This window comes from Phragmites australis, chromosome 20 (genome assembly GCF_958298935.1).
Source record: "Phragmites australis chromosome 20, lpPhrAust1.1, whole genome shotgun sequence".
Classification (NCBI taxonomy): Eukaryota; Viridiplantae; Streptophyta; class Magnoliopsida; order Poales; family Poaceae; genus Phragmites; species Phragmites australis.
In genome coordinates, this window is record NC_084940.1 from 3,517,163 (window position 1) to 3,536,506 (window position 19,344).

The 19,344-nt window shown below is 43.2% G+C and overlaps 3 protein-coding genes across 9 annotated transcripts; 2 read left to right on the forward strand and 1 right to left on the reverse strand.

The window, feature by feature from the left end:
- The first annotated feature begins 1,303 nt into the window (after positions 1-1,303).
- Positions 1,304-4,742, forward strand: LOC133901864 (probable auxin efflux carrier component 5b). Its single transcript, XM_062343400.1, has 5 exons — positions 1,304-2,077; positions 3,030-3,115; positions 3,199-3,356; positions 3,466-3,542; positions 3,669-4,742. Exons 1-5 carry the CDS (start codon positions 1,395-1,397, stop codon positions 3,742-3,744), a joined length of 1,080 nt encoding a protein of 359 aa, XP_062199384.1. The 5' UTR covers positions 1,304-1,394; the 3' UTR covers positions 3,745-4,742.
- A 5,394-nt stretch (positions 4,743-10,136) lies between these two features.
- LOC133902007 (oleoyl-acyl carrier protein thioesterase 1, chloroplastic-like) lies at positions 10,137-13,820 on the forward strand. The gene is made up of 7 exons (XM_062343575.1): positions 10,137-10,682; positions 11,591-11,724; positions 11,816-11,929; positions 12,448-12,543; positions 12,887-12,974; positions 13,064-13,132; positions 13,324-13,820. The coding sequence occupies exons 1-7, from the start codon at positions 10,365-10,367 to the stop codon at positions 13,576-13,578; spliced, it is 1,074 nt and encodes a 357-aa protein (XP_062199559.1). The 5' UTR covers positions 10,137-10,364; the 3' UTR covers positions 13,579-13,820.
- A 438-nt stretch (positions 13,821-14,258) lies between these two features.
- LOC133902098 (FHA domain-containing protein FHA2-like) lies at positions 14,259-18,668 on the reverse strand. 7 transcript variants are annotated; one of them, XM_062343676.1, is made up of 5 exons: positions 18,053-18,662; positions 17,250-17,403; positions 16,277-16,960; positions 15,464-15,657; positions 14,259-14,765 (listed from the first exon to the last, which is right to left on the reverse strand). In XM_062343676.1, the coding sequence occupies exons 1-5, from the start codon at positions 18,197-18,199 to the stop codon at positions 14,565-14,567; spliced, it is 1,380 nt and encodes a 459-aa protein (XP_062199660.1). In that variant the 5' UTR covers positions 18,200-18,662; the 3' UTR covers positions 14,259-14,564. The 7 variants fall into 7 exon arrangements, 6 of the variants coding, with proteins under 6 accessions (XP_062199660.1, XP_062199658.1, XP_062199659.1 ...); XM_062343674.1 differs by having other exon boundaries at positions 17,250-17,444; XM_062343675.1 differs by having other exon boundaries at positions 14,262-14,765; positions 16,277-16,921; positions 17,250-17,444; positions 18,053-18,661.
- Between the last annotated feature and the right edge of the window lie 676 nt (positions 18,669-19,344).

The window sequence follows — 19,344 nt, forward strand, 5'->3', positions numbered from 1 at the left end:
ACACAAAACGTTGAGCACCAAGGGGTCTAACCGCACGGTGGTGGCCTGGCTTGTGGAGAGCCCGTCCTGTGCGCGGACGGCAAGGCTGCCCAACGCCAGGCTGCATGATCGCATTGAGCGTCGACCAACGAGTAACGGAGCTGGCGAGTTGGGTGCAGGATTAAAATTTCGTTAAATTTTTACGAATTTTGGTAATTTCAGAAAAAAAATAAAATATCTAATTTTATAATTTTTTTCACTGACATGTGTAACTCACGTAACAAAGGACAAAAGAATGACCAAAATTCCGATAAAATTCTAGTCTTTTCGTCAATGAATGAAAAAAATATGTAAAGTGAAATTGAAATCCCTGGTTAAGTCGGCCTGCGATCTGCGGCGGCATCCCAGGCTCCCTGCAGCCTGCAGGGACATCGGTCAAGGCCGCGCCGCATGTAGTCATATAGCCGCCAGCAGGTTGGGTGGAGTGGAATGCATCAAGTGTGGCGACTAGTGATGAATATGTTGAAGAACTGGAAGGTCTTATGCCCAAGATCAGGATCAATCTGGAGGAGATGGAAGGAGTTACTGGCAAGCTGGATATGTACATGCACAGGCCAATCAGACTGACGAACTCGTGAGGAAGAGACTGAAGACATTGCCAGAAAGCTGGAGCCTCAAGTGCTGTGTAGAGAAGAGAGATGAAGTGTATGAGCAAGCCAGTCAGGCTGCTGAGCCAACAATGAAAACGGTTACAATGCCAGAATAATGGAGCTACAAGCGCGGGGTGAAGATGAAAGAAACTCTGATGATCAAAAAAGAAGACGAACTCAAATGGGGAGATTGCAATGGCTGTGTGAATTTTAGTAATACAGAGGCGGGCACAAACTCTTATGCGACTGTATCAGTTCAATATAACGATGAAAATTAATAAAGCTTTATTTTTCAAAAAAATAGGGAGACCGCAGTTGCTATTGATGTAAGTGGAGTGCGTTCAAGTTGTAGTTTCTAGTAGTAGAACACATGATGTGTAACTGAGCTTGAAGTAAGTCGATCAGGAAAGTCTGGTGTCGCATAGACCCAGCAAAACTGTGTTGTCAATGACACTTATATGGTCCATCCAATTTTGGAGGAGACCGGTAAATATAAAGCCCTTTAATTCTAAAAAAATGACCCATGAGCCGACAGATTCACTTTCGACGGTTGATTCTGGCCGCTCCATGTGATTGTCACCTTTGATCCATTTTCTTTTGCTCCACCACGCCTCTCCCTCTCCTCTATATAAGCACCAATGAACGGCGGCACCTGACACACACGAGCAGAGTGTGCGTGTGTAGACTGTAGATCGCTTGTGAGCTCTGCGACGTCAAGAAACGCGGCGGCGGCGCGGTGCGGCTGCGGAGGGAAAAGAGGAGGAGATGATAGGGTGGGGCGACGTGTACAAGGTGGTGGCGGCCATGGCGCCGCTCTACTTCGCGCTGGGGCTCGGCTACGGCTCGGTGCGGTGGTGGAAGCTCTTCACGCCGGACCAGTGCGACGCCGTGAACCGCCTCGTGACCTACTTCGCCGTGCCCTTCTTCTCCTTCGACTTCGCCGCGCGCATCGACCCCTTCGCGCTCAGCTATCGCGTCCTGGCCGCCGACAACCTGGCCAAGCTCGTCGTCGCACTCGCACTCGCCGCCTGGGCCGCCGCCGCCGCGACCGCGTCCGCGCGCCGCGGCGCCAGCAAGGACAGGGCCTTCTCGTGTTGCATCACCGGCTTCTCGCTGGCCGCTCTCAACAACACGCTCGTCGTTGGCGTGCCGCTGCTGGACGCCATGTACGGCAAGTGGGCGCGCGACCTCATCGTGCAGATATCCGTGGTGCAGACCATCGTGTACTTCCCGATCCTGCTGCTGGCGTTCGAGGCGAGGCGCGCCTGGGGAGCCGGGAAGCCGGCCGCGGCGGAGGAATTAGGAGACGTGGATGAAATCGGCGGCGGCGACGAGACAGCGGCGCGGTCGTTCTGGCCGCTGGTTAGAGCGGTCTGGATCAAAGTTGCGAGGAACCCGAACGTCTACGCGGGCGTTCTCGGCGTTGCGTGGGCTTGCGTCACAAACAGGTGAGCGCCGGTGCGCCACTACTGTAGCCACCAACTTTTGTTCACGCATGCATCATTTGTGTCTATTTTATCATTTTTTTTTGGCGACAAATCTGCGTTTATTTTCTAACGATGAACCACAAATTAATTAGGAGAAAGCATAACAATAACAAATGGGTGGCAAAATTTTGAGAACAACCTTGATTAAATGCTAAGGGACTGTTGGGAACCACCTTCTGCTGGGTGGTGGAAATATGAGGGTATGACTCCAACCATATTCACCATGCTCAAACCATGACGATTTACACACAGGTGAGTATATTCGGCAATTTTTATTCGTAGACGTGTGTCAAGAAAAGAAGGCTAAAGGACTGTTATAATTCAAAACCATGAGATATAAAAGAGGTAAAAATATATAGCTACACTCCAAACATGACCAAGTACAGGCACCACTGGGGAATGTTATTCTCTGAAGTGGATTACACCAAAAGTTAATCAAAGTGGAACAAACAAATACCCTTTGTTAGTGGACACACATCAATTTAGGGCCAAAGCGCATTGATTTGACTAATACCACATATTACCTCAATTGGTAGCCCAGTCAGGCATATTAGAGAACCATTTGGCATAAATTGGTTGATTCAAATTGGGAGAATGTCTTGTGCAAACCAGTAGTTGCTAAAAAGGTATAAGCTGTGCTACAACCAGTGCCGTTCTTTCCTGCTTTTCTCTTCAGAATTTGTTTTCCACTAGCCTTTGTCTCTCTGTGTTTGTTGGACGAGTTTGGACTGTGAATTTTGTGCTCTGCCACTGCTAGACAACATCCACACACGAGTAGAATAAGAACAGTGATGTTGCTGCCACTTTTTTTAGGATTTTGCTGCCACTTTTGACTTTGGATTATGAACAGTTTCAGTTTCCCTGAGCAGCTGCAACCGGCTGTTTGATTGGTCTTTTCTTGGTTCGTACACAGGTGGCACGTCGAGACGCCGAGCATCATCGAGGGCTCGGTGCTCATCATGTCCAAGACCGGCGTTGGACTCGCCATGTTTAGCATGGGTAACTAACCACATCTCTTAATCCATTGATCTCAGCAACAAGAAGTTGTTCTGAGTGTAGTATATTCATGGTCCTTGTGGCAGGACTGTTCATGGCGCTGCAGGAGAAGATCATTGCCTGCGGCGCCGGGCCGACCGTGCTCGGCATGGCGCTGCGCTTCGTCGCCGGGCCGGCGACCACCGCCGTCGGAGCAGTAGCTCTCGGGCTCCGTGGCGACGTTCTACGACTCGCTATCATACAGGTTATCTCTGATCGATTGCTAGCTAGCTTGTTCCAGATAGATCTCTGACCGATCACTCCAATAACAACTTGCTTACTCTGTTGTCGTGTCGATCACCCGGTGATCACAGGCTGCCCTTCCTCAGTCCATCACCACGTTCGTGTTCTTGAGGGAGTACGGGCTCCACGCTGACATACTCAGCACTGCGTAAGTGGCTTCTTGTTGAGTAATTCACCTGAACATATGTCTCAGCTCCTCAATACCTGAAACTGTACAGCTCCTGCCCTTGGTTCATAAAAAACACTGAAACTGTAACTTTGTGGGATCATGCAGGGTTATATTTGGGACATTGGCATCGTTGCCCGTGCTAATCGTGTATTTCATTGTTCTGGGCCTCATACGATGTTAGTCTTAATTTCTGTCTCAGAGGGATTTGTAATGCAACTAGCATGACCTTTTATGTGGATGTAGAGGAGCTACTTGTACGTCTGCTCTTCTGTAAACAAATAGAGTAGCTATTTGAGCTTGTACTTTGCTCTTCTATAACTGTAAATAATGGCCATTGTGTCTTTGATGAGGATAACAACAGTGACATCTCAAAAGAGCAGCAAAGTTAAACATTTTCTGACCACTACAGAACATTTGTTTTTGAACAATCAAGTACTTAGCCACTTAGGTCAATTATCAGGCGAGAGTGGAAGAAGAACCACATGCCGCATTTCTCCACCTGAATCCTATTGGACAGGCAGCATCTGAAGACCTTAGGCATCTAAAAAAAATTCACCCTAGATGATCGAAACTAGGCGCCAAAATCTATCGACGGATCAGCACTACAGAAGCTTCATCTCTGTTCAGATCGGGCCCGAACAGCCGATCTAGCGCAACACGCATCGTTGACGAGTGACTGACACGGCACTCGATCTCCATTTCCTCCAGATTGTCGCTGACATGGAAAAACTTTCAGCTTCAAGACATCATGAAGAAAGCAGAAAGGAACCAACCAGTGGCATCCTTCGGTTCATGCATACCAAGTGAGCAGCTTCGGCCAGGGGTGTCCGGTGAATCATCCTCCGATCTAGCCTGGACGGTCTACATTTTTCTCTTCCTGTTCCTCCATGAAACGATCCGGAACGGCCAAACAGTCCACGACGTCATGTTGAATCGTGATTGTTTGGGAACCTATCTGTCGATCACAACCCTCATCGCGTACTTGAATATATTCCTTCAAGATGGACTGATGGAGTAGATGGCCGGATTCTGTGGCGATGGACAGGGAACCTAGTGCTTCAATCTTGTTGCAGGTTGTAATCTTCGCAGGATTTTATTTTTGTATATATTAGGGTTGTCGACGTTCATCGCCGTCTGCGGTTGTCTTCTTTTCAATGACAAGCAAGGTCTGGCGAGTTCAGGAAAAAGGGAAAAGGTGTTATACATGTATACTCTGTATGACAATGTAATATTTTTCATGGTTGCAATCTACAGGCTGATCCCTGAATGATTACTACGAGCTAGAACATACTGTTTTTGTCAGGAATCACAAGAACAAATTGTTCACTCTATTGTTATTTTACCTGGTGATCATAGGTTGCATGGACTTGCTCAATCAATCACTCCAATGAGTAATTTGTGTTCGCGGCACTGAGTTAGTACTTTATGGTCAAGTAACTTTGCTGAATATGCTTTGCTTCAGCAACTGAAACTATACTGGTGTACATGGAATCTTGCAGGGTTGTATTTTGGGACACTTGTGGCGTTACCCATGTTAATCGTATGTTACATTGTTTTAGGCTTCATACGATCAGGATACTGGTCCTAATCTCGATCCGATTGCAATGTGCCACTGCCAGCATCTGAAAGGTTCATCCTAGATGGTAGAGACAGGCGGCATCCTGAATTCCTGATGGCCAGGTAGCATCTGAAAAATGCACGCGTACTATAGAAGTAAAACACGGAGCTACATACCTTTTGAATCTGACGGGAAAATATCATCTGAAAATGCTCGCTGCCAGCATCTGAAAGGTTCATCCTAGAGACAGAGGTCCTGAAACTCTATATGGACTGAAAGGTTCGTCGCAGATCAGGCCGGGCCAGGACCGCCTGCACATCTGCATGCATGGACTATGATGCACACAGCTGACGAGTGACGAGGGCTACACTTGGTTTCCGGCCCCGATTCGATCGCATCGTTTGTGCAGAACAGATGCGTTTCAGTAATAGCATTCTCGTTGTCGAAGAACAAAGTCCTTCCAGCCTCAGGACAACCTGAAGAAAGCAGAAGTGAACCAAACCAGTGGCATATCCTTCAGATCGTGGGTGCGCCTGGGAACAGGAAGCGGCGGTCAGGGGGCGAGACGCCTCACGCCTCCGCCATCCGGGATGGACGACAGGCACGCTGACGGTCGAGCGGAAGAGCTTGGCGAGTGCACCGGCGGCGGCGAAGTACGCCCTCTACACCCACAAGGACTGTACAATGATTCGAGCTTTGCACGGAGTAGATTTTCCGATTAAGCAGAAGAGAAAATTCCACAACGTGGTACGCACGCGGGCGAGACGCCTCACGCCTCCGCCATCCGGGATGGACGACAAGCACGATGACGGTCGAGCGGAAGACGGCAGAGCTCGGCGAGTGCACCGGCGGCGGCGAAGTACGCCCTCTACACACAAGGACTGTACAATAAATCGAGCTTTGCACGGAGTAGATTTTCCGATTAAGCAGAAGAGAAAATTCCTGTGCCCACGCGCGGTTTATCATAATCACTTATTTTCGTCGAGAGTATCAAGCGTACTTAATATATTGAGAAGTTGTATTTCCACTTCATATTGCATTACTATGATCATATTTGGTACAGCTTATTGCTAACTTTTGTTTCTAAGAAACTATAAACTAAAACAAACATGCTGATTTATTGTTGATTTTTCAAAAGCTGAAAAACTAGTTTCTAATGAAATAAACTGAAAACTGATAAACTTGCTGAGAGTGGTTTTTCTGAAAAATTCATCGGCTGAGAATCTAAAAATTTCTCATAAAAACCAACAATTTTTAACTTAAGTTGTAAACATCTTTTAGCAAAAATCGTTTTTATAAATACATAAATTTTAGCTATACTAAACATGACTTAGGTCACGCTATAAGCATGAACCTATATGGATTAGCACGTTGGCCACAAAGCGCTGACATTTGAGTAAAATAAATTACTACAGTACAGTACTACCCAACCCTGAAGCAGAGTGTGTGCCCTGAAAATCTGAGTGACAAATGAACCGTGTCGGTACCTGGCTTGTTCCGTGTGCACTCACACATGTACACACTTTTTTTTTAAGGAAATACAGTAAGGGAAACCATTTATATTAAATTGGTGAGAATCAGCATCGAGTTGACGTGAGCGCGAGTGGCGTGAGCGCAACGACGCGCACTGACCGACTGCACTATGTGCGACTTCTCTGCAAGTACAAACTTTGATGATGCACGCACATACTTGGCTTGTCACGTTGGTTAGCTGCAACAGTTTCTTGACTTAAACGATGTAGTGCGTCCAACTACCGTTATTAAGAAATTATTTAAGATGGACTGCCAACCACTGCAGTTGAGAAACACGTCCCTATCACGAGGACAAGTGCACGTATACATAAAAGTTTTCTCTTGCCCATACAGCGGACATGCTTATCTAATGCTCCAATTGCATCAGGTCGTAGTACGTCGAGATAATTCATTTATGCTATTGGAATTTTTTGAAACCCTTGATTTGCTATTAAAAAAGTTCTTTTCCATAATGTATTACCACTTGAAATTTTTCTTCCCTCTATGCCACGGTTGTCATAACGGAGCTAATGATAATGACATACCGGGGAATGTAATTTAGTTTTTTTTATTTCATATGTGTTACTGGCATTACCATTGTAACAACTGCAATGACATATATGAGAGAATGAAATTTGAAGTAGTGACATGAGAGATGAGGATTTTTTTTAGTGGTAGATAGAAGATTTTAATAACTTTTTCTAGGAATTACCTAGTATCTAATATATCAAGTGGTAGATCACATATGTCAACACTGAGATGGCGTTTGGATATGTAATATGTATTGGAAATGGAAACGAGGTGGGATGTATGGAGGTGGGTATGAGTTAGGGTTGTACAAATTTTCCCTATTTCCTTGTTTGATATGGATTGGGTTTGAGTGTGGATATAACAATTTTATACGACCATAATACACTTTTCCAAAAGAAGAGGACCATATGCATATGGAGGGCAGTTTTTGTAATTTCTTAATTTTTACTTTTTACTCCACCATAATCCAGCCATAACCCACATGAATGAAATATTTAGGAAATAAGGTCCTCATATCCTATTTCCAAAACCACTCATATTTCCCAACCTCATGGCCATGTTGATCAGACGGCTCCATAACAGCTATGTGCATTCAGTGCCGCTAGGTTGGATATTCTAAGAGCAGCTCCAGCAAGATTGGCATTCCGCTCGTCATCGTCAAATTTATTGAGCGGATGGAAAAAACACCGCCCCAATGGACTAGCTATCGCTCTCGCTATCCCTGTGGCACTAGCTATCTGTCCGTCTCACCGGCCAAGTATAGCGACGTGCTAAGTATCGCTATATGCACTGTAGATGAGCGTCTTATGTAAATCAAAACAGTGATCTTATGTTATTTTAAAAATCCTAGAATTTTTTTACGTATTCTATAATTCATATGCAACCCATTTTAATTGGACTTACTAAAAAGCATGTGTAAAATTTAAACTAAAATTCTCTAAAAGAATACTACTTTTATAACTTGTAACAATTGTTAGAGCCTAAAATAAATTTCCAAAAATCTAAAAAATCACTAATATTTTTCTTATGCAATGGATTAATTTCTAAAATTATTTTCAGTCCTAGGCTATTTGATGAAAAGGTGAGTTCCTTTGTAATTCTTTATTTATACGCATTTTATCATTTTATGTGATTTCTTCTTTTAATTCAAACATATACAAAATTCATCCAAATGCCCATAAATGCTTATGAAATGCATGTGAGTAAGAAGGTGTACAATTTTAAAACTGTATATATTACCATACAATATTAAAAATACATACATTACCACATAATATTAAAGCATAAATTTAATTCCAAAAAATCAGAAAAAAAAATTCATGAATATTTATCTAAACTAATGTACTAATTTATAGTCGTTAAAAGAAAAAGTAGCCATTTAAAAAACTAATCATTATGAATAAAATATAGATAAAGGGGATATAGAGAGTGAGATTTAGCTAGTCTGCTGTAGTGAGCAGAAATATAGATAAGGATTTTTTTAAGTAGATAGACAAATGTAGATATAAAAATGATAAAATTTGGCTAGTTTGCTGGAGATACTTTAACCCCTAAAAAAACTAGGATATGTTCGCTACATTTGTAAGGGTATTTAAATATTTATCACCTTTCTTAGGTGAGTGACAACAGATTTGCTACTATAACTTACTATTAGTAACTCAAATGATACTACGTATCAGCGAGAGATCGAATTAACATATAATAAAAAGAGTAAATTTTATAAACCCATCATTTTTCCCTAATAATCACAAACCTGCCACTTTTCTTGCCCATTTTACAAACCTACAAATACTTTGTGCAGAGTGTCACAAACCCACCACTTTTCTGTTTTCGGTCACTGTTCACAAGTACTGTTCACTGGTATTCTATTTCTCTAAAGATTAGTGGTCTTCTATTTCTAAAAAAATCTTAGAATTTTTTTTACGTATTCTATAATCTATATGCAACCCATTTTAATTATATTCACTTAAAAATCATGTATAGAATTTAAACTGAAATTCTTCAAAAAAGCTATTTTTATAACTTCTAATAATCGTTATGGCCTCAAATAAAATCCCAAAAATCTTGGATAATTCACTAATATTTTTATTATATAATTTAATAATTTCTAAAATTATTTTTAGCTATAGGTTATATGGTGAAAAAATGAGTTCAATATTGCATATAAATGAAGCATTACAAAAGAACTCATTTTTTTCATCATATAACCTATGGCTAAAAATAAATTTAGAAATTAGTACATCATATGAGAAAAATATTAGTGAATTTTTCCAGATTTTGAAAATTTTATTTGAAGCCTAACAATTATTAAAAGTTATAAAAATAGACTTTTTTTTTAGAGGATTTTAGTTTAAGTTCTACGTATATTTTTTGTGAATCCAGTTAAAATGGGTTTTATATGAATTATAGCGCACATAAAAAAATTAAGATTTTTGATAACAGAAGATCATTGTGATAGTAAACAGTATCAGTGAACAGTGATAGAAAACGTAAAAAGTGGGATTTGTGATCTTCTGTCCAAAGTATCGGTGGGTTTGTAAAATAGAAAAAAATGATAGGTTTATGACTATTAGAAAAAAAAAATAGGTTTATGAAATTTACTCTAATAAAAATAACAAATGGTCGCTTCTGCATATACTCATAGAACAACAGTTGCTTCCTACTGTCATACTACCTGTATCTAGGCCAGACACTGACACAGCGCAATCAAGCCGACGCGACATGCCATATGATAATTTATTTATTTTCTTGTTTTATTATACATAATTTTCAATATTTTTATATCACGATATGAATTAGATTTAGATAAAAATATATAAGTATATACGATTATTTTCTCGACATGCCGACATCTGCACCGTTACGGTGCACGTTTTCAATCGCCGCCGTAGAGGCGTAGACCGAAGCCAGCGGTGGTGCATGCACGGAGAGCAGGGAGGGCCCCCTCACCTCCTCCGCCAGCAGAGTCTAGCGCGTCGTCTCGTCTCGGCCTCGTTCCTATCGCCCCGTGCGCCCAGTCCACCGCCGCGGCCCCTCCTCCCTTCGCCCGCCCGGGACTCGATAAATCCATAATCCACGTGTGAAGTGCCCACCGCGCCACCACCCCACGCCACGCCGCCCGTGTAAACCCCACCCGGATCGGCGGCGGCCGGTGGCCGGTCCCCGAGTCTCGAAGCGAGCGACCCACCGCCCCGGCCACCATGCTGCGCTGCCACACGCCGCCGCAATGCGGCCGCGCGCCGCTCCGCGGGAGGCGGGAGCCGCGCGCGGCGTCGGCGACGGTGGTGCGGTGCTCGCGGGGCGCGCCGCAGGTGTCCGGGCTCGAGGCGGCGTCGGGCCACGCTGCTGCCTCGTTGGAGGCGGAGGTGGGTGGACAGAGGCCGAGCCTGGCGGAGCGGCTGCGGCTGGGGAGCCTCCTGGAGGACGGGCTGTCGTACAAGGAGAGCTTCATCGTGCGGTGCTACGAGGTGGGCATCAACAAGACGGCCACCGTCGAGACCATCGCCAACCTCCTCCAGGTACGCTCCCTGCAAACTGGGGACTCTGTTTCAGCTGCCAAGATTGAACTTTTTTTCGGCCGGATTCGTGCTCTCCGGGGGCTCGATTTGAGCCGGCTGCTCTTGGTTGGATTCGGGATATGTCTGGATTCATGATGTTGGTATGGATGTCTGAATCTGAATTTTGAAAGCTCCAAACTTGTGGTAGAATCGGAGCTCCTCTGCTGTGCTATAATTGGATTCTGCAAGAGGAATCTGGTGGCTGTTGTTGTTGCTCGAATCTGTGCATGCCCTTTGCATATGTTGAGCTAGGGTGTAGCTTGGTTAGTGGCTTAGTGCCTTGGTGGATTAAAAGGCTAACTGTCCTGGTCTTATTCAAGTCTGTGTTGTAGGGTGACAAATCGCCCACAGGATCTGCCCCTAGTGTCCATACATGCGTAGATAGCACCAAATTGGGCATTACATTGCTAAAAAGTACTGACTTTTCTTTGTCCGCCAGTTATGGGTTAGAAGAGATAGAGCTCTTGAATTCGTGTGCTTAAAGATCTCATAGGCAGTGCCTATATGCAATTACGAATGAAGTCGTGTGCTGGGAAGAATACGTGGAGGTTGTCACTGTCACCAATTTTCTGGATGTGCTTGCTTTGGCATCCACAAACGAAATTCATAGAGGGTAGAGATCTTTGGAGTTAGCTGTGGTGGAATTTGGTGGATTCAACGCATTTGCTGGTTTGCAATCTAAGTTTGAGAATCAGAGTCCATACCAGATGGGGCAAGAGTTATTCCAAGTGCTCCCATTTTATCAAATGGTTCTTAGTTATCGATATTGCTACTATTTATATCTAAGGTGTACTATAAATAAGTATTATTAATTTATTATCTTTGTTTCCTGTACCATTTCTTTACTGTTAGCATTCTCGTAAAAACAGGAGGTAGGATGTAACCATGCACAAAGTGTTGGGTTCTCCACCGATGGTTTCGCCACAACCACAACAATGAGAAAACTTGGACTTATTTGGGTGACGAACCGAATGCACATTGAGATCTACAAGTACCCAGCTTGGTAAATTTCCCCAGCTTACATTGAACTTTCATTTCACTCTTGTTCTTGTTTAGTAAAATTAAGTCCTGATGGGTGACTCTGTTGCGGATAGGGGTGATGTTGTTGAGATTGAGACCTGGTGCCAAGAAGATGGAAGGATTGGTACTCGCCGTGATTGGATTCTTAAGGACTTGGCTAATGATGAAGTTATTGGCAGAGCTACTAGGTACTTGCTGCTCAATTATAATGCTTGACCTTTTCTTGTTTGGAAAAAATCTGTATTTTATTCTATTAAAAGTTGTTATCATGCTTGCAATCAGATTTGGAACCATATTTATTTTTTCTGGGAAAACAGAAAAGGGGACAATTAATCATTTCATACTCACCTTTTAAATACTTCATCCTGGCCTTCTTGTTTCCACACCTTCTCCTTTCACCCTGCAAATCGAACAAAGGTGCAGACCTTCTCATGCCCAGTCCTCTGGATGTACCAGTCCTCTGGATGTACCATGCACTTGAATAAGCCGTAAATATTTTTTGCTTGTTGACTTGGAATTGAAATCAACCTTCACATTTAGGGGGAGATCAGCTAATAAGGCTTTAGCAGTGCGGCAAATGGCTACAGAACTGAAGCTTAGCACTGAGCTCGTCTGTTTCATTCTCTTTTTTCTTTTAGTGCAAAATTATATATGTTTTATCGCAGTGTACAGTACAATTAACAAATCATATCGCTTATTTGTCCAGCAAGTGGGTCATGATGAACCAAAATACACGCAGGCTTCAGCGAGTCAGTGACGAAGTGAGGGATGAGGTGTTTGTACATTGTCCAAAGACTCCAAGGTAAAGTGATTCACTTTTGTTCTTGACACACTAAAAATACATTTACTGTTGATATTTTTGTACAGCCCATGCAATGAAGTGGTCAGGTGGCTCTGTCTTTTTAGTATCTAGCTGAAGTCTATTTGATACTTTAGACTAACTGGGCTCTTTTTAAACATTCTTACCTGTATTTCATTGATAAATACTAATTAATCTGAATAACTTGAAAATAGCTTGAACATTTTTTCCTTCTAACCAGTTTCACACAACTGATGTGGTTGTCGATTTGTCGTGAATACTGTCACTGTTGTCTCACACAATTGTCTTGGTAGTGACAAGAGTTGTAACAAGTTACCATGTGCAGATTAGCATTCCCAGAGGAAAATAATGGCAGTTTGAAGAAGATTCCAATTCTTTCAGATCCTGCACAATACTCAAGACTAGGACTAGTGGTTAGTTATTCTCCCCGTTGTGGACACTCCAGTTCTTAGTGCTGCACTTCAACAATCTAATACTGAAGACCTTAATTTCTGAATTGCAGCCAAGAAGAGCTGATCTGGACATGAACCAACATGTCAATAATGTTACTTACATTGGTTGGGTCCTTGAAGTAAGTGTCCCACCAGAGTTTTCCTACTAATCTCGCTTTCTAACTTTCCTTTATTCAGGGATATCTAATCTGAGTAGAATTTGCAATCGCTCATTCCTTTGTATTAATGTTTTCCTCCTAGATGGAGATTATCATCCTTGTTGATTTGTGATGGTTTCTGATAGCTCTTTCTTCTTCCTTCCAAATGGCAGAGCATACCTCAAGATATAATTGATACCCATGAGTTGCAAACGATCACTCTCGACTACAGAAGAGAATGCCAGCATGATGACATAGTTGATTCGCTTACTTACATAGAGGAAGGAGAGGAGAAAAGTACGAACGGTTCTGCTTTCGCAGCGCCGCACAAAGAAGAGCAGCAGCAGTTCCTGCACTGCTTGAGATTCGCAGGGACTCGGGATGAGATCAACCGCGGCCGCACTGTGTGGAGGAAGCTAGCTAGATAAAATGGTTTTGATCGGTGGTATTCTGCTCTCCCTATTGTCTCACCATTTTGCCTTTCGCAGCCTAGAATTATTTAAGAATCAATTGTACTGCAATTTTGTGATGAATTATTACCATTTGGAGCGTAATATGTGATGATGCCATTTTGTAACATTCGTTGGACCTCAGCTGGAGTTGTAACTGCTGTCCGTTTTGTACCAGTGCACAATGTTGTACGATGCAATAATCTGCCTTTCTCCAGTTATTTGTGTCTGACTAGAGATGCCCATGCCAATCCTTGTGAAAGTTCATTCCTAACAAGTATCAGATCCCAAACTCGGTCGTTTCATGGTTGCAATGAAAGTATCTTGTACCACAACAAAGTCATAAAGGTCCAATTCACGGGCAATTTTCTAAAATGATGGCATTTTGCTCCTTGTATTGGGGATGGTTGAGGAAGAACAGAGGTTCGAGGTTGGTCTCAGTCTGTTGGTTGATGTCTTCTCAATCTCATACGGGATGTCTCGCATAATACACATGAACTGGTGACGTTGTTGCTTCAAAGCTTCAGCCGCTGGATGTGACTGGGACCACTGCGTCTTACATCAGGCGCTGAAATTCCTTCAGACACCAAATTCTTCTGTTCTGTCAGCAGCTGACAACGCTTTCTCCACCATTTCACAAATAGATGTGTAAGCTTTCAAAACATCTGACCAATGATCTAAGCTCATGGAAAATAATAGAAGCACAACGAATACACCGACTATTGCCCCAACATTTCCAGCTCTTTTCCAAAAGAAAACGAAGTTTGCAAAATGGTAACACTGGAGTACAGAGGTCGATCCTAAAGATACCCGCAACAAAGGTGTACAGGTTTACATTACAGCATGATAGCCCCTACAACATAAGCTTAGGATACGGACAAAGATATGTTCTCGTCTTTTCAAACATAGGCTGATGATGGCCTGTTCGACACACTGTATGGTTCATAGTCCATTCTCCTAGGATATTAAGAGACCAACCCAACATACTCTGATGTTACTTCCCCTCTAGTCACTATACTCATGACAAAATGTTCTGGGTACTTCCTGAGTAGCGGCAACAAGCCGCACCACGGCCTGCCTTTTGTTTCAGTTGACGAGCTTCCCTCTGGTGTCAGGTACCTCCGGACCTTGCCATGGGACCAGACCTTACCAAAGCGTTCAAGAAGCTGCAGATAATCAAGAGTTAGTCTGCACGTCTTAACAACTTTACAGCATGTGCACAAGCCATAGCATATTAGAAACCGTAGCGATACTGTCAAAAACAATCATACGATAACAAGTACTGTAGCCAAAATTCTAAAGAGTGGATGACAGGTTAATAAAGGATTGGCTTTAAGGTAGTGATTATCGGCTTGCAATCAAAGTGGTAAATGCCACATTCAATATCAAAGTCTTATAAATATCAATTACTTCGAGTTGTTCATGTATATAGCCTGTCTAGTATGAAACTAATGAGGAATAGATATCATCTATCAATTTAGAAACATCACAACTATATATATTCCGAATAGTTTTGCACATACAACCAGTGACCGCTATATTCCAAACCGATGCATTGTCTAGGTACAACCTAGACCTTGTTAACCGCTATGGCAGCCGCAAAAACATATGGTACACTTATTATGCAGGTGTGAAATCTATTGAATGGATGTTACGAGACAAAGTCTTGAATTTAGTAAACCATGTTAGCATTTGTCGAACAATAATCAATAGTCAATTATAATATCAAGCAGAAGGTCACAATTCGAGGACCTTGGCCAACGTTTCCGAGTTAAAGCTGAAAATTTATTTCCATATCAGCGCTTAGGTTCATTTTTTAGAATCTCGGAAACTGGACAGAAATGATTATTCTTCCACGACAAACCTTTGAATGGAGTTTTGCCATAGGAACCCATTCTCCAGGACCACATAGGTCAGATATCAGGATTACAAGGGATGAGACGACATCTTTTTCTTCTTTTAATAGGGGCTGTTGATTGTCTGTATCCTTGTCTGCCCTTTTTAGGAGCTGCTGATTGTCGGTATCCTTGTCCGCCCTTCTTATTTCTAACTTATTGACTGCTTATATAAAATAAGCTAGTTAGGGATGTATGAGCAAACAGTTACATAATCTGAATCGTGCTCCTTCGAAGAGCATAATGCTAACAACAAACAGTACATGAAAAGCTATTGAATTACTGTTAGTTCAGAAACTTGTTTCAGTATACATTCTGAAGCAAACAGAAAGGAAGCATCACCCTTTATTAATTCATTCTTAGTTCTTGAACAGTCTATATCATTCTATATTTAAAAATAAAAAGAAACAAGTAGAGTCAAATAAATTTTCATGCAATGAATCAGAAACAAAAGCAGATTTCTGCGAACAATGCAACCAGTAGGACAGGTATACAGGATATGACAAGTGAAATATCAGGGATATACAGATAATTTAGGAGTGATCTTGGGCAATAAAGGGTATGAACAAAGTTGTAGTGTGATTCCTCTAATGATCAGTTACTTTAAGACTGTGTCCCAATAGTCATCCTCAACTGCAGTGGCCAAAAGTTACAACATACAATCAGTCTAGGAGGGAGTGATAGTATGAGATATATGACATCTACTTTATTCTAGTACACAAGAATGCAGGAGAACAGGAGGGAAATGGATGTAGTATATGAGTATATCAGAGATAGAATACCACGTTCACCAAGTGCTCCAATTGGATCAGCATTGATGCCGTAGCTGTTAGAGATGTCCAATTCTCCAGAAGACTTCTTGCATTGCTTCATCAACTTTCCCCGCATTTCAGTGCCGATTTTAGTGCCGTTGTCACCATTGCCTCGGTCGTAATTATCACCATAGGAATGCCCAGGGTTGTTAGGGCGCATAAAGGATGGATATTGGGGTTGTAATGGAGCATGAGTACGCCGAGCAGCAATGGTGGCGTAGATAGAACGAGTTGGTAGGAGAAAGTAGAATTTTTTACCTACAATCTCAATGAGGTCCTGGGAATTCAGTTTAACTGGATCGCTACCTGGGAGATACGAGACCCCCTGAATGGTGCATCCATGCTTACCAAGGACTTCAAGGGCAAAATAGCGGTGTTCAAAATCATAGAATATGCGCGCATGATGACGGGAAACAACCATGCCTCCATCAGCACCACCAAGGATAGAGAGATCTAAGTCTACTTTTGAATGTTCAGTATTGCGCCCCAAGATGACTGAGTAAGCCTGAATAAAGTACTCAAAATTTGCACCCTGAAGCTTGGCAAAACCAGGCTCCATACCACCAGAGCCAACAGATGTCACCGCAGAATTAGGGGCTGCCATCTCCGGTATTCCTGGTAGTAGAACACAGTATAGCTGTCTTTCAGTTTCTTCTACATAGTTAATGAGGGATTTGTTAAAATGAAGCAAGTTGTATCTTTACTAGCAGAATTGTAAAAGTAGATGATGCAATCTCATGCTACACAGTAGAGGCTAGGATGTTCCAAGAACAAAAACGGTCCAAAAGGAAATATATCTGCCAGTAGAGAAGACAATTGGATCTACATCAATTTATGTTTTATTTTGTTCAAATCATTCCACAAAAGACACCAGGATAAGAGACTGCACACAAAATAATCCTGGAGCTTGTGCAGGTCAGCAACCAGGCTATTCCGCACTAACCTGCTGTTGACTTGGCGGCACGTTCCAGCACAAGCTGATGTGTCCTCAAGCTCAGCACCAGATATCTCGGCGCTGAGACATTAACCCTCAGAATCACCAACCTTGGCGCAAAATACGGTGTACTTGCGAAAATAGTTTCAGTGTGGGTCCAAATCTGGAAATAATTTCCAAAAAAACAAGCATGTGCAGAACTGCCTGCAAGTGACATTATGCCAAATAAAAAAAAATGTGTGATCAAAGAACTTCATTATACTCATCGGCCAAGCAAAACCTTAAACCCTAACCACACCACACCGCCTCCTCCCCATGCCTGGTGGTGACAGCGGTGGTGGCAGTGGCAAAAAAAAAAAAAAACTCCGTTATAAATTTGCCCTTATTCTACTACATCACTTCTTCCCCTTCCGGGTAAAGAGGACGTCTCTAAAAACATGGCAATCAAAATAGGAAAAAAATTTCTCATCCCAAACATGAAAGTGCATGCCACTTTTCCTGGAACACTACCATCTGGAATTAACACACTTGTAACAAAACAAAGCATGGTCAATCCATATAGTGCAAATGCAGAGAAGCACAGCCTTCTTGTCCACCCTTTTATGAAACCGTCATTCTAGCTCTAGATACCGCCATACTCCGGTCCAGTTACCCTAAATCCTCTAGAGCCTTCCAAGCACAATTCACACGAGATATCCTCTCGTTACTAATCACAGGATATCTAGAGCTCCAATCCACAATCACCCCGCATTCGTGCATTCGCATAGATTATGAAACTTAACAAGCAACGAAAAAGGGAGCGAAGAAACAACCTTCGGTAAGCAGCAGAAGCACCCGAGCTCGTGATTCCTCCGAAGAACACCAAGCGGCGGCGAGAAGGTGCGGAGCGGATGAGAGAGGCCACTCCCCGGATCCGTATCGAAGCCTTGATCGATTCCCCACTCGTCGGCACCCCTCATCCCCCCTCATTAAATCCAATTTTGCTTGCCTTTTCCGTTTCTTCTCGGCTCCTTTTCTCAATTGTCGCGTTCTACTTTGCCCTAAATGCCAAAACCCGCAGCCGGAAGCCGCTGCCTCTCTTTCCTAATGAAGAGCGCGCCGCGCGATCATTACGTATGCGGGCGACGGCGAGGGGGCCTAGAGCTGCGGCCGCGCCCCTCTCGCCGCCGGCATCATCACCTCCATCCGCCGCCGCGCTTCTCCCACAGGCCCGAGACTCCTTATCCATGCGCGAACGCTCGGGAGATCGAAGCAGGCGCGGCGGATATCTCAACTGCAAGAGTGGTGAAGAGCAGCGAAGCTAGGAGAAGAAGCAGGCGGCCGAAGGCGAGGGGGTGGGAGATCACTGATCAGTAGGGCCACGAGTAAGAGAGAAGATGGTGTTGACTGTTGATAATGGAGGAGGGCCATTAGTCAGACTACGGCCGTCTCTCCTCTCTCGGCTGATCCCAACAACCATTTCTTTCTCCATTACTGTATGTGTTTTTTCTATATCTTAAATTGTAACATTTCGAAAGATGATCTCGCAATCTTCTTCTGTCCACCTTCAACTAATCGAGTTCACTAGTATTGCCTCTAGCCTATTAGTAAACTCATACACTATATATCCCTTGCTATCTATCAATATCATCCTGCTAATCCCTTCTCTGTCACGCTAATCTCCTGAGACCCGGCTCCAATTTTCATAGGTGCGAGCGCTTGAAAGGCTCGAAGCAGGCACAATGGACACCTCAAGTGAAACGCAAGTGTGGTGAAGAGAAGGGTAAGGATGAAGAAGCAGCAATACAAGAAAATAAGTGTACATGTGTGCAACGGTGTTGGGAGAGACTGATCAGTGGAGTTGCAGAGTCATGGATAGAAGAAAGTATTTGGAGGGGAGGTGTGTTGCTAAGCGAGTCAACGGCCATCACCCTCCTCTCCTCCGTCTTCCCACCTTGTCATCTATTTCTTTCTTCGGCATTCAATGTGCCTTTACACTTCAACTATCATATTCGTCTTCCATAAGTGATCGAACACTCTTTTTGCCTTTTTTTTTCCTATAGTTAACTAGTTGGGCTCACTATCACGGTCTTTAGCCTGCAGTTAAACTCACAAACAATGTTAC

Excerpts from the sequence above, each read along its gene's own strand:
- LOC133902007 (XM_062343575.1), top strand. The coding sequence starts at position 10,365 with ATGCTGCGCTGCCACACGCCGCCGCAATGCGGCCGCGCGCCGCTCCGC. Across the intron at positions 11,930-12,447 it reads GTTATTGGCAGAGCTACTAG|CAAGTGGGTCATGATGAACC; the intron begins GTACTTGCTGCT and ends TTATTTGTCCAG. Across the intron at positions 12,975-13,063 it reads ACTCAAGACTAGGACTAGTG|CCAAGAAGAGCTGATCTGGA; the intron begins GTTAGTTATTCT and ends TCTGAATTGCAG.
- LOC133901864 (XM_062343400.1), top strand. The coding sequence starts at position 1,395 with ATGATAGGGTGGGGCGACGTGTACAAGGTGGTGGCGGCCATGGCGCCG. Across the intron at positions 3,357-3,465 it reads TACGACTCGCTATCATACAG|GCTGCCCTTCCTCAGTCCAT; the intron begins GTTATCTCTGAT and ends CGGTGATCACAG. Across the intron at positions 3,543-3,668 it reads GCTGACATACTCAGCACTGC|GGTTATATTTGGGACATTGG; the intron begins GTAAGTGGCTTC and ends GGGATCATGCAG.
- LOC133902098 (XM_062343674.1), bottom strand. The coding sequence starts at position 18,209 with ATGAGGGGGGATGAGGGGTGCCGACGAGTGGGGAATCGATCAAGGCTT. Across the intron at positions 17,445-18,052 it reads GCTTCTGCTGCTTACCGAAG|GCAGTTCTGCACATGCTTGT; the intron begins GTTGTTTCTTCG and ends TGTCACTTGCAG. Across the intron at positions 15,658-16,276 it reads TGGAGCACTTGGTGAACGTG|TCAATAAGTTAGAAATAAGA; the intron begins GTATTCTATCTC and ends TTATATAAGCAG.